This window comes from Felis catus, chromosome C1, assembly GCF_018350175.1.
Source record: "Felis catus isolate Fca126 chromosome C1, F.catus_Fca126_mat1.0, whole genome shotgun sequence".
In the NCBI taxonomy this organism is placed as follows: Eukaryota; Metazoa; Chordata; class Mammalia; order Carnivora; family Felidae; genus Felis; species Felis catus.
In genome coordinates, this window is record NC_058375.1 from 99127673 (window position 1) to 99141718 (window position 14046).

The following is a 14046-nucleotide window of genomic DNA, read 5'->3' on the forward strand; positions in this document are numbered from 1 at the left end:
GTGGTGTTCTCTGGTCCTTTCTAGTCTTTGTTGCTTTTGGTATTTATTTGTTTATTTATTTAGTCAGTTAGTCAGTCAGTCAGTCTTTTCTCCCCTCAGAGAGTCCCCCTTAAAATTTCTTGCAGGGCTGGTTTAGTGGTCACAAACTCCTTTAATTTTTGATTTTCTGGGAAACTTTTAATCTCTGCTTCTATTTTGAATGACAGCTTTGCTGGATAAAGAATTCTTGGCTGCATATTTTTCTGATTCAGCACACTGAATATATCCTGCCACTCCTTTCTGCCCTGCCAAGTTTCTGTGGATAGGTCTGCTGCAAACCTGATCTGTCTTCTCTTGTAGGTTAAGGACTTTTTTCTCTTGCTGCTTTCATGATTCTTTCCTTGCCTGAGTATTTTGTGAATTTGACTATGATATGCCTTGTTGTTGGCCGGTTTTTGTTGAACCTTATGGGAGTCCTCTGTGCTTCTTGGATTTTGATGTCTGTGTCTTTCCCCAGGTTAGGAAAGTTTTCTGCTATGATTTGCTCACATAATCCTTCTACCCCTTTTTCTCTCTTGTCTTTGGGGAACCCTATGATTCTGATGTGTTTCCTTTTTAATGAGTCACTGATTTCTCTAATTCTTAAATCATGCTCTTTTGCCTTAGTCTCCCTCTTTTTTTTCTGGTTTGTTATTCTCCATAAGTTTGTCCTCTATATCACTGACTCACTGCTCTGCCTCATCCATCCTTGCCAGGGCAAGGCATCCATTAGAGATTGCATCTCAGTTATAGTGTTTTTTATTTCATCCTAACTAGCTTTTACTTCTTTTATCTCTGCAGAAAGGGATTCTAATCTATTTTTGACCCCAGCTACTATTCTTATTATTGGGATTCAGAATTCTGGTTCAGACATCTTGCTTGTATCTGTGTTTATTAAGTCCCTGGCTGTCATTTCTTCCTGCTCTTTCTTTTGGGGTGAATTCCTTTGTTTCATCATTTTGAAGGAAAAAAGAAATTAATAAGGTAAAAAAATTAAAAGCAACACACACACACACACACACACACACACACACACACACAATCCATAAAGGAAGCTAGATCCTAGGTGTGTTTTGGTCTGGTTGTTGAAAGGAGCTTGACAGATTAGAGAAACGGGGGGGGAGCGGGGGGAAGGAAAACTGAAAATTTGATAAAATGAATAAATAGAATAAAATGAAATGATGGAAGTAAAATAGAACTTGAAAGTTTACAAAAAAGTAAAAAAATAGAAAAAAAATATTTTTAATAAAAATTGAAAATAAAAATAAATTTTCTCTCTTTCTGAATTCAAGAGAAAGAAAAGAAATTGAACAGACTGAAATACGGTTGAAATTACACCATTTTCCCCTAGAAGTCAAACTATGAAGCACTTTGTAGTCCATAAACTAAGCAGGCGGAGAGATTTGTCATGTTTCTGAAGAGCCCAGTTGGATGGGGCTCAGTGTAATGGCTCCGTTCTCCACTAGATGGCGCTGCTTAGCTTACCAGGGTGGATTGTTGTGGCGCGTGTAGGTGCGTATATGCGCATGCGTGGGAGGGGCAAAAATGGCGTCACCCAGCTACCCCGTCTCTCGTCGCGCACCCATCCTTTGTCTCTGGCTTCCTGCGGCTCCCACTTTTATACCCTCCATGACCAAGTCATCAGGGCTCCAGGCGGCACTTCCCTCCTGAGTTTTATCTCAGATGAGACTGTGTTTCCCGACCCCTCACTTCCGAGGGACCGCGGCTCTAACGCGCTCCACCCCTCTGCGGGAGGGTCTCACCGAGCACCGGCCGGGTGCCACCGCCCCCAGGAACGTTGGCGGGACTGTGCTGCTGACGCCCAGAGATTGCGGCTGGGCTGGGTGCCAGCCGCCCCAGAGAAAGTTCCCATGATCGGGTGGCAGCAGCGTTTCAGGTATTATGGAAAATCTCAATGCACATCTGGCTTCACCCCCAGCGACCTTGTTCCAGCACCAGCGAATGCGATTGTTCTCCGGGGTCCACTGGGACCGGGTGGCTGCACAGCCTCTACCAAATGTCCTCCCAGCAGGGGAACCGCCTCTCACCGTGTGGCCCGAAGAGCCCTGGACCCCACTCTGCTCCTGGGGTTTCGCCCTTCCCACCGGAGCACCACCAGGTATCAGCTGCGGAGTTGCAGACTCTGCTCTCCCTGTTTATAGTCTTAATGGAATTTAAACCCTCTCCTCTCCTTTCTCCCTTTTCAGTTCAGTCCCTGCGGCTGTTTCCACTTTTCTGTTTTCTCTCCAGCTGTTTTTGGGGTGGGGGGGGGGTGCTTTTCCCATATTCTCCCCTGTCTGCATCCTCTCTCCACGAGGAGAAACAACTCCCTGCCTTCTGTGGCTTCTCTCCCCTGGTTCACCTCTCGACACCGCATACCTGCTGAGTTCTGTGGTTCAGGTTGTGCATATTGTTGTGTCAATACTCAGATCGGTTTTCTAGGTGTGAAGGATGGTTTAGTGTTGGTCTGGTTGTGTTTCATGGACCCGAGAAGCAAAAAAAAAAAAAAAAACCTTCCATTCTCTTCCGCCATCTTGGCTTCTCCCCCTAAAATATTTTATATATATGTGTTTGTGTGTGTGTATATATATATATGAATAAGTATTGTTTCATAGAAGTTTTATATATATAGTATATATATATTATATATATATATATACACACACACACACATATATATATATATATATATATATATATATATATAGACCCTTAATGAAACTATTCTTGCTAGGTACACTGATAACTTATATTCTGTTCTATTTCATTTTTTAAAATACCATTTATGACCCACTAATAGAAATCAATTATTGAAAATAAATCGATTATTGAAATCAAGAAATTAATTTCATAACCCACTAATAGGTTGCCACCCATAGTGTGAAACCTGTTAACTTCTCTGTACTGCAAAAGTTTTAAAGGTAAAATGTACTCTTCCCATAGTCCCTTACAGCCAGGCTTCTAGGTGTGATTTAGTGTCCATCAGTCAGCGACAGCTGGAATTTGGAAGATGGGAGTGATGTAGAGGCCATGTGTGTGATGTGTTGGTTTTTTTCAGCTGGGGTCCGCAGTGACCGAGGCACTTGGTTTTGCTGAGGCAGTTTCAGCAGCATCATTGACGAGGGCAACTTTGGTTAACATCTTACCAAGATTTTAGATAGAACACAGATTGAACAAGATAGAACCTAGATAGAACAAGGTTTTAACATAGAAGCTGGCAAAATAATTCTAGTATTTGATTGGAAAATAAAGATCCAAAAATATTCACACTGAATGTTTCATAATCCTGAAAGATAAGAGCAAGCAGAGGGACTTGACTTCCCAGATATCGAAACTTATGGAGAATCTGTAGTGTTGATGCAGCAAAAGCAAGTGGAACAGCTGAACATAATAGAGATCCCGGAACAAGACCAAGCATATAAAACAGTTTGGCGTTTTTAAAAGATGGCCTCACAAGTCAGTGGGAAAAGAGCGAACTATTCAGTTGTTGATGTGAGTACTGCTGGGTTTCCATATCAAAGAAAACAAAATTAGATCCTTTCTTCTCACTGTCATAAAAGTAAATTCCAAGTGAGTTACAGACCTAAATGGAAAAAAAAAAAAAAAAAAAAACTTTACAACTATTAGAAAGTGATACAGAAAAATATTCTTATGACCTTGTGGGATAGATAGATTTCTCAGATAAAAAGTGAAAATTACAAATCATTAAAAAAACTAATATGATTGATTATATCTAAATTTAAGTTTTCCTTCTACATGACTAAACATACCACAAAGTTCAAAGAAGAGCAATAAATTAGGAAAAAATATTTGCCACTTCTGTAAGAGATAAGGATTAATATTCAAAATATATCAAGAATAAGTGCAGCAAATTACCAATATCAAGAATCAAAGAATAGACATCACTACAGATCCTCTAGGTTGGTGAAACATTATGAACAACTTTATTCCAGTAAATTCTACAATTTAGATGAAATGGAGAAATACTTTGAAAGACACAAACTGCTAAAGCTTACCCAAGAAGAAATATGTAACCTGAATATTCAGTCTCTATCAATGAAAGAAATTGACATCCCAGTTATAAATCTTTCTACAAAGAAAGTTCCAGGTCCAGCTGGCTTTACTTTTGAATTCTACCAAGTATTTAAGGGAGTAATGTTACCAATTCTACACAGTCTTTCAGAAAATAGAGGAGAGGGATACATTTCCTACCTCATAGAAAGACCTAAAAGATTTACCAAAAAGCTGCTACAACTAAAAAATTGTATAAGGTGTATGGATATAGTCAACATGTAAAAATCAATTGTATCTCTATGTTATAGCAACGAATAATTGGAAATTAAAATGAAAATGTACCTCATTTCAGCTGATTACAAGCAAAACAGTAAGAATTTTATAATTAGATTGCCTGGGTATGAATCAGAACCCTGTCATTTATTAGATGTGTGATCTTCAATAAAATTTAAGATTTTTCTTTAAAAAAAACCCTGCAAATTAGAAAGAAAAGTAATAGGAAATTTACAAAAATTCACAATTTTTGTTAGGCAATTCACAGATGAAAAGATGCTCCAATTCACTGGAGGGTCAGAGAAATGTAAATTGAAACAACATAAAGATATAATTTTAAATCTGTTAGATTGGGGAGGGAGAGTAATAAAATCTAATTTTAAAGATACGAAGAAAAAGAAATTCACTTACATCCTCATAGAAGCATAAATTCATTCATCAACTGGATTGTTAATAGAATCAGATTGAAAATGTACAGAAATTGTGCTCCTTTGTATTTATCATAGAACAGTTTTCAGATATTGGGGTCTCTGCTGTCAGTGCAGAGCCTGCTTCAGATCCTTTGCCCCCCTCCCTCTTTGCCCCTCCCCACTCATGCGTGCTGTATCTCTCAAAAATAAATATTTAAAACAAAAGAATAGATTCTGATGGAATTGCTTTGCTCCAAAATATAACTTCAAGAAATTGAATGAGATGATTGTGTAAGATGGGCAAAAAATGCACACTCAACTCGGAGGAGAGTTTAATAAATGAGTGATTTATCAATATGTGGGCAGAGCCTCCAGAAACCACAGAAGAGAAGTCAGTATGCGGAAGGAAGCCCGCTGATAACAGCGGACACAGTGATCACAGGGGCTCTGGATCCAGAGAGGCAGACAGGAGATACCTCGCACTGGGAGGCACTTGAGAGTTGGTGAATATCCATCACATCAGATCATTAGGGTCTTAAAATCACTGAAGCCAAGCTCTTATTGCAGGTGGTAACACAACAGACTCATTTGCTTCCTCGAGCCACTTTAATTATTATAGATGCACTTCATGTTGCAAATGTTTGCTTTCCTATTTGCTGTTGCAGGCGGCTCGCATCCGCTTAATTGTGTAGCACGATTCAGTTATACGTTTTCGGAGATAAAAGAAGGAGGGCTGGAACGTGTTTTACACTGCCTACAGCTGGAGTGTGGTCTGCCTCTCGTCCCTCCTTTCCCCACACTCATTCTTTCAGTGGGCACTGAAGAAATGCTGACAACATCAAGGATGGCATCTCACCACATTGCTGATCCTTTGTGAGGAAATGAAGATTGATTGTCACCAGCAAACAATTCGAAGCCTCATGATTCCCCCCACCCCGCACACTAATTTCCTTGATAATAGCAAATAGAAAAACGGTGATCTGAAATGAATTGTTATGTCTTACAATATTCTTGCCTCTTACGCAGCGTAGATTGGAAAGATTAATTCTCAAGTTTATAAGAAAGAAAATTAGCAGAGAGCAGCAGTTCACTTTCAAATAATCTTCTTTTCAATGTATTAGTTATTGTAATTAGTTTTTCCATCTTAGTTTCCTCTGAATGCACACTATGGCCAAGGGAGAGGAGGAGAATGAAGAGTATTTTGCTTCTACAGGAAGTATGGCAACAGAAGAGACCAGTGGTAAGGAAATGCCAACCACACTAACTTCCATAAAGACTCCCGAGGTCCCTCTTTGCTGACTTAAGTAATGGAGTGTGGTATCTGTTTCCTGTTGCTCTAACAAATTATCACAAACCTAGTGGCTTTAGAAAACACAAGTTTATTCTAGAACAGTTCCGGAGGTCAGGCTACAAGATGAGTCTTCAGGGGCTAAAAGGAAGATGTCAGTGGGGCTAGTGGCTTCTGAATTCTCTAGGGAAGACTCCATGCTTTGTCTCTTGCAGTATCCAGAGACTGCAGTATTCCTTGGTCCTGGCCTCATCACGCCAGTCTCTGCTTCTGTGGCCGTGTAGCGTTCTACTTCTGCCCTTCTCCCCACCCCCCACCCCCCCACCCCCCCCACCCCCCCCACCCCCCGCCTTCTAAGGACCTTGGTGGTTACATTGGGCTCACCTAGATGATCCAGGCTAATCTCCCCCTTTCAAGATCCTTACCTTAATCACATCTGTAGAGTCTCTTTTGCCATAAAAGGTAACATTTACAGGTTTGGGGGATTAGAATGTGGGTATCTTTGGGGACAATTATATAGCTAATCACAGGTGTTTTTTAAGTGTGTGCCATCAAGGGATCCCAAGTAGACAGGACGTGCTGGCTCGTTAGTGTATAACTGTAAGTCTTGTGGGGTAACCTCACCGTTGTTGGAGAAGCCAGACCCAGACCATGGGTAACAGTTTGAAATGTACATTTATTGCTGATTTTATTGACCCAGTTAGTTAAGTCTGAAGTCTTTCACTTACTGTTTGAAGATTGAACCACTTACAACAGAATTTAAACCTACTGAAACTTTGTTTCCGAATTTTATTTGTTGCTGTTGAGACAGTTTCTAGCAATCTCTCATCGAAATCAATTCTATTATTCCCTCTACCTTTGTCATGTGCCCTTAGGCATCCTATACTTTTCCATTATAGCACTTACTGTATAATGTAATAAATGATGATGTCTTCCCTAGGTCGTTCATAGGCCATAAGCTCTGTGAAGACGGGGGACATGTCTTTCTTCTGTTTTTACTACATGCTAGCTCACTGCACTGAACCCTGGGTGTCATAGGCATTTAAATGATTTTGAAGGAATGCATGAATTTCTCACCACTCCTCCTTATCAACTCTACTGCTGCACTGTGTTCAAAAGCAAACAAGGACTGTTATCTTATTCATCTTAGTAACTAAGAACTAGCACAGTATTTGGGACACAGAGGATGTTTTAAATGAAAGCCCAGACATAAGTCAAGATTAGCTTAACTGACCTATCAAGTAATGTACTCAAAAGGAATATTCTTCTCCAGAACTAACTTGACAAGTTAGTGGGTTGCTTAGCTCTGAGAAAGCTACTTACAGATGACCAGAAAGACCATTCCACATTAACCTTCTTGCTATCTAATCTCACCATTCTGTGCAAAATTAGAATTAGGACTAGAATATATTCAAGAGAAATGATCCCCCTTAACAAGGTCCGAGATGCCTATTCTGAAAATGGAAGTAAGCAAACAAGGGTTGATTATTAAATAATCTTGTCCACAAAATAACAAGAAATAACAAGTGTTGGTGAGGACGTGGAGAAAAAGGAACCCTCGTGCACTGTTGGTGGGAATGCAAACTGGTGCAGCCTCATCATGGAGGTTTCTCAGAAAATTAAAAATAGAACTACTATGTGATCCAGAACTCCACTATTGAAAATTTATCTAAAGAAAATGAAAACACTAACTCAAAAAGATATATAGCCAAAATATAGGAGCAACCTAACTGGCCATCCATAGAAGAATGGATAAAGAAGATGTGGCATACATATGCAATGGAATATTACTCAGCTATAAGAATGAGATCTTACTATTTGCAACAACATGAATGGACCTAGAGGTATTATGATACATGAAATAAGATAAAAATACCATATGATTTTACTTATATGTGGAACCTAAAAGACAAAACAAAAAACAAAAACACGTCCATAAAAGAGAACAAACTGATGTTTGTTGGGGGGGGGGGGGGCAACATGAGGGAAGGAGAGTGGGAGGTATAGGCTTCCAGTTATGGAATGAGTAAGTCATGGGGATGGAAAGTACTGCATAGAGAATATAGTCAATGGTATTGTAAAAAAAAATAATAATCTTGTCCATGTATTTATAGATTTATTACCAAAATAACCATTCATCCTAGAGTACCAACATCCTAGAGTTGTAGAATAAATGAATTTGGTGATTTTTTTTAACTGAAACATTTCCCTGCCTCCATAGAGAGGTAATGTATTATCTTAATTCCTCAACTAAGGAATTTTTGGTACAACCATCAGATCTCCTAAAATAATTCATCTAAAGGAAACATTTTAGAAATGGTATCAGTTTCATTCCAGGCATTTGAGGGAGCAGCACATTCAGAGAAAAAAAAAGTCATTAGGCGTTGGATCAGTGTCTAGATTTTTCTGTTTGCTTGGTAGCTGAGAAGCTGGCTCTTGCGTGTTGACTAATATATAGGTTACCTTTGATTTATCCAAGGAATGCTTGGTCAAAAGAATGAATACATACATGAAGACAACTGTCAATAAAGCCTAAGGGGAAAGTTAGACAATAAGTAGCTGTCTTTATTCCTCCAGTCCGCTGCATCCCAGAAGAGGCTACTCATTAATTTATGAATAGCTCCCAAAACATCTTCATTTTGTTGTGAAGAGACAATTTTCTCACGGCAAAAGAATTTATAATCTTCCCAATCCAGTCCATCCGGAGAGGGATGTGGCTTGATAAGGAGTCAGCTGGTAAGGAGAAAGGGGACTAGGTAAAAGGTTTTACGACAGGGGGTCATAAAATGGCATTCAGTGAGAAACGGAGTGGGCACTGAAGCTTTGTGTGTCTCAGTTTCCTTTCAAGCATTTCAAAGCACCCCAGATAGCTTCAAGTTTATCCTAGGAAGATGTACGTACACAGGTATCAAAAAATTTCCTTAACTAGTTTCTAGTATTCCAAGTATTCTAGTTTCGGAGTGGGGAGGGGGGGAGGAATCACATTTATTTATTCATCAAATATTTTGAGTACCTACTATGTGCTGCATTCTCTTCTAGGTTCTATGTTAAAAGAGGTAATGTGTGTTGAGCATTGTCCTAAAACTTTGCATTCCTTGGCATATCTAATCCTCAGAAGAAAACTATGAAATGTGTGCTATTGATTCCATTTTATGGATGAGAAAACTGAGGCTCTAGTTAAGTAACTTTCCCAAGCCATGCAACTAATAATTGGCAAAGCCTGGATTATCTGACTTTAGAGATCACTTGTTAAGTCACTCTGCTGTATACTGCTACGATTCTTGAGGGGTTTTGATTCTAGCCAGCCCTTATGTTTCCATGGGCTGTTCAATGACAATAATGGCAGTGAGGATGGCAACTGCCATGCATTGAGTGCCATGCTCCATATGACCATGTGAAATACATTCTATGGTTATGTCATACTTCTCAGAACAACTCTATTAAGTAGGTTTATAATTCCTCCTCTGTTGATGAAAATAATAAACTTGGAGTTCATTAAATAGCTTTTTTTTTTAATGTTTATTTTCAAGAGAGAGACAGAGAGAGAGGCACAGAGTGCAAGCACGGCAGGGGCAGAGAGAGAGGGAGACACAGAATCTGAAGCAGGCTCCAGACTCTGTATGTGACTGCTAGGTCTAGATCCCCTTTTGTCTTCTGCCAAGGTCCATGTGCTTAGTTACCCCTTCTGGTCTGCCTCCTGTGAAAGAGAGTTAATTCAAGAGAAAAGGGGACACTTCTCTTTCAAAGAGTGTTTCAAGACAAGTTCAGGGCACGAACAGTAAGTTGAGAACAGACACTGGTGGAATCCTTATGAAACCAAGACAGAACTTTTTTTTTTTTGAGTGTGAGTGTAGTTGACCCACATTGTTACATTAGTTTCAGGTGTCACACAAGTGATTTGCCAAGTGTGTACATGATGCTGTGTTCACCACAGGTATAGCTACCATCTGTCCCGTTACATCATTACATCGCTTTTACAGTATCACTGTATTCTTTATGCTCTGCTTTCTGTTCCTAGGACTTACTCATTCCATAACTGGAGGCCTGTATCTCCCTCTCTCCTTCACCGATTTTGGCAACCATCTGGCAACCATCAGTTTGTATCTGTATTTATAGTTCTGATTCTGCTTTATGTCTGTTTATTCATTATTTTTTTTAGATCACATTTATTTTTTTAATTAATTAATTTTTAAATTTGTATCCAAGTTAGTTAGCATATAGTGCAACCGTGATTTCAGGAGTAGATCCCTTAATGTCCCTTACCCATTTTGTCCCTCCCGCCTCCCACAACCCCTCCAGCAACCCTCTGTTTGTTCTCCGTATTTAAGAGTCTCTTCTGTTTTGTCCCCCTCCCTGTTTTTATATTATTTTTGCTTCCCTTCCCTTATGTTCATCTGTTCTTATCTTAAAGTCTTCATATGAGTGAAGTCATATGATATTTGTCTTTCTCTGACTGACGAATTTCGCTTAGCATAATACCCTCCAGTTCCATCCACATAGTTGCAAATGGCAAGATTTCATTCTTTTTGATTGCCGAGTAATACTCCATTGTACATATATACCGCATCCTCTTTATCCATGCATCCTCTGATGGACATTTGGGCTCTTTCCGTACTTTGGCTATTGTCAGTAGTGCTGCTATAAACCTTGGAGTGCATGTGCTCCTTCAAAACAGCACACCTGTATCCCTTGGATAAATACCTAGTAGTGCAATTGCTGGGTCGTAGGGTAGTTCTAGTTTTAATTTTTTGAGGAACCTCCGTATTGTTTTCCAGAGTGGCTGCACCGGTTTGCATTCCTACCAGCAGTGCAAAAGAGATCCTCTTTCTCCGCATCCTTGCCAACATCTGTTGTTGCCCGAGTTGTTAATGTTAGCAATTCTGACAGGTGTGAGGTGGTATCTCATTGTGGTTTTGATATGTATTTCCCTGATGGTGAGTGATGAGCATTTTTCCATGTGTCTGTTAGCCATCTGGATGTCTTCTTTGGAGAAGTGTCTATTCATGTCTTCACTGGAAGAAATGGGTGTTGAGTTTGATAAGTTTTTTATAGATTCTGTGTACTAACCCTTTATCCGATATGTCATTTGCAAATATCTTCTCCCATTCCGTTGGTTGCCTTTTAGTTTTGCTGAGTATTTCCCTTGCTGTGCAGAAACTTTTTATTTTGATGAAGGCCCAATAGCTCATTTTTGCTTTTGTTTCCCTTGCCTCTAGAGACGTGTTGAGTAAGAAGTTGCTGCAGTCAAGGTCAAAGAGGTTTTTGCCTGCTTTCTCCTCGAGGATTTTGATGGCTTCCTGTCTTACATTTAGGTCTTTCATCCATTTTGGGTTGATTTTTGTGTATGGTGTAAGAAAGTGGTCCAGGTTCATTTTTCTGCATGTCGCTGTCCAGTTTTCCCAGCACCACTTGCTGAAGAGATTGTCTTTATTCCATTGGATATTCTTTCCTGCTTTGTCAAAGATTAGTTGGCCATACGTTTGTGAGTCCATTTCTGAGTTCTGTATTCTGTTCTATTGAGCTATGTGTCAGTTTTTGTGCCTGAACAATACTATCTTGATGATTACAGCTTTGTAATACAGCATGAAGTCCAGGATTGTGATGTCTCCAGCTTCAGTTTTCTTTTTCAAGATTGCTTTGGCTATTTGGGGTCTTTTCTGGTTCCATACAAATTTTAGGATTGTTTGTTCTAGCTCTGTGAAGAATGCTGGTGTTATTTTGATAGGGATTACATTGAATATGTAGATTGCTTTGGGTAGTATCTACATTTTAACAATATCTGTTCTTCCTATCCAGGAGCATGGAATAATTTTCCTTTTTTTGTGTGTGTGTCTTCTTCAATTTCTTTCATAAGCTTTGTATAGTTTTCAGTGTGTAGATTTTGTTACCTCTTTGGTTAGCTTTATTCCTAGGTATTTTATGGCTTTTGGTGCATAGATCACATTTATGAGTGAATCATATAGTATTTGTCTTTCTAGTCTGACTTAGTTCTCTTAGCATAATACCCTCCAGGTCTGTCCATTGTGTCTCAAATGGCATGACCTCATCTTTTATGGCTGTGTAATATTTCATTGTATATATGCCACATTTTGTTTATTAATTCATCTATTGATGGACCCTTAGGTTGCTCCCATGTAAATGGGAGCTTGGGCCACAAGACTGTGACCCATTAGGTTGCTTGGCTATTGTAAATAATGCAGTGAACATAGTGGTGCATATACCTTTTTGAGTTAGTGTTTTCATTTTCTCTGGGTAAATACCCAATAGTGAAATTATTGAATCATATAGTATTTCTTCAAAAAAACCTTTTTAATGTTTATTTAATTTTGAGAGACAGAGACAGAATACAGGTGGGGGAGGGGCAGAGAGAGAGAGGGAGACACAGAATCTGAAGCAGGCTCCAGGCTCTGAGCTGTCAGCACAGAGCCCGACACAGGGCTCGAACCCACGAACTATGAGATCATGACCTGAGCCGAAGTTGGACGCTCAAATGAGCCACCCAGGTTCCCCTACAGTATTTCTATTTTTAATTTTTTGAGGAACCTCCTTATTGTTTTCCACAGTGGCTGCACCGATTTATATTCCCACCAACAGTGCATGAAGAGTCCCTTTTTTCCACATCCTTGCCAACACTTGTTGTATCTTATCTTCTTGATCTTAGACCAAGTCTCAGACATTTTGATTGGGCTCCTTCTCCAGCAGACCATTTTAAGGAAGATTCTCCCTATATTTAGAACCATTGAGATTTTTTTTTTTTCTCCAGAATTAAATGAGTCAATATTATGGATTGAGAAGCTTGTCAAAATTCAGACTTCTCATTAATGGGCCAAATCCAGTTATGAGCTCATAGAGGAAATGGAAAAGTTTTCCATGTCTGTAGGGGACCCTTTGGGATTACTTTCATTATTCACTCTAGGGCTGCTATTAACCCGACATTCCACCAAGTACATTCAAGAAAGATTTACTGGGGCCTAATCTGTGCCAGGCATTGTAGTAGGCTTGACATTGTCAGAAAACAGTGAGGTGGGTTGCTCAAGCAGTGAGCCTTCCCAGAGTCTTTGACCTACATGGGATGTGGGAGGGGTTGATACAGCAAAGGTGAAAAGGCCTGGGGCACCCGGGGGTGGGGGGGGGGCAGGAGTTAGAACTTCTGGGATCCAAGTTTAGGAAACTGGTTAGTAACAGCAATGGATCTTTTTCAAGGAAGAATTTCTTAAGAAGTAAGATCTCAGGCCAAGGCTTCTACCCATGATTTCAAGGGAAGTCCAAGTCATATAGCCTCTAGGTTATCCCTCCCCATATGCCTTTAATTATGCCAATAATTAAAATTAATCAACAGCCTAAAACCTGTTAGGAGAAGAAGCTTGCTGCTAACAGCAAAGGGAACCATAAACATTTTCTAGTATTAGCCACATTTCAAAGCCCAGAGCAAATGACCAGGCTTCCCCAACTCCACCACTTTTTTCCCACATTCGTATTTAACATCTTTATTTGATGTTTAATAAATTTTAGCTTTAGGGCAGTTCAAAATATTCCCAAAAGATATTTTAAGTACCTTCTATGGTATTCACAGTATCACATGAATATGGTTTTAGAATCAGGGAAACTTCTCGTTGTCATTTTCTTCTTCTTTAACATGAAATGTCAATAATAACATCTTTACTACAATTCCATTGTGCTGATCGCTCTGCAATATGTATGTAGCATTCCAACTGCCAGGTAGGAGGGCTTCGATTAATGGTACCACTTAGGAACTGTCCTAGATTTTCAAACAAGGATTTAACCCACACATTTTTAAAAGTGATGAAAAAAAGGTGAACTCTCATGGTGCCATTATTTCTCAAAAATGAAATTGATATAGAATGTTTCAAGAAAATGTATTTTCATCGGATCTACTTTGTTGGCCAACTAATCTCGTAATTGAGGAGATAGGACTTTTGTAAAACTACTTCCGTCTTCTTTATTGTACTTGAAGATCTGCATTTCCTATAGAGGAATTGCCCATGAGCAGTGAAGAGCATCCCCCCCCCCACTGCTGCCCCC

The 14046-nt window shown here is 39.5% G+C and overlaps 1 protein-coding gene across 11 annotated transcripts in view; it reads left to right on the forward strand.

Annotated features, from left to right (window-relative positions):
* The first annotated feature begins 1319 nt into the window (after positions 1-1319).
* The window catches only part of MAB21L3 (mab-21 like 3), a 137247-nt gene continuing 124520 nt past the window's right edge, over positions 1320-14046 (forward strand). For 8 of the 11 annotated variants that reach the window (XM_045033323.1, XM_045033324.1, XM_019837680.2 and 5 more), the window contains exon 1: positions 1320-2137. In XM_045033323.1, the coding sequence (XP_044889258.1) occupies positions 1934-2137 (204 nt within the window). In that variant the 5' untranslated portion in view covers positions 1320-1933. The remainder of the gene's footprint in view (positions 2138-14046) is intronic. The other 3 variants (XM_019837685.2, XM_019837684.2, XM_019837673.3) reach the window with 2 other exon arrangements.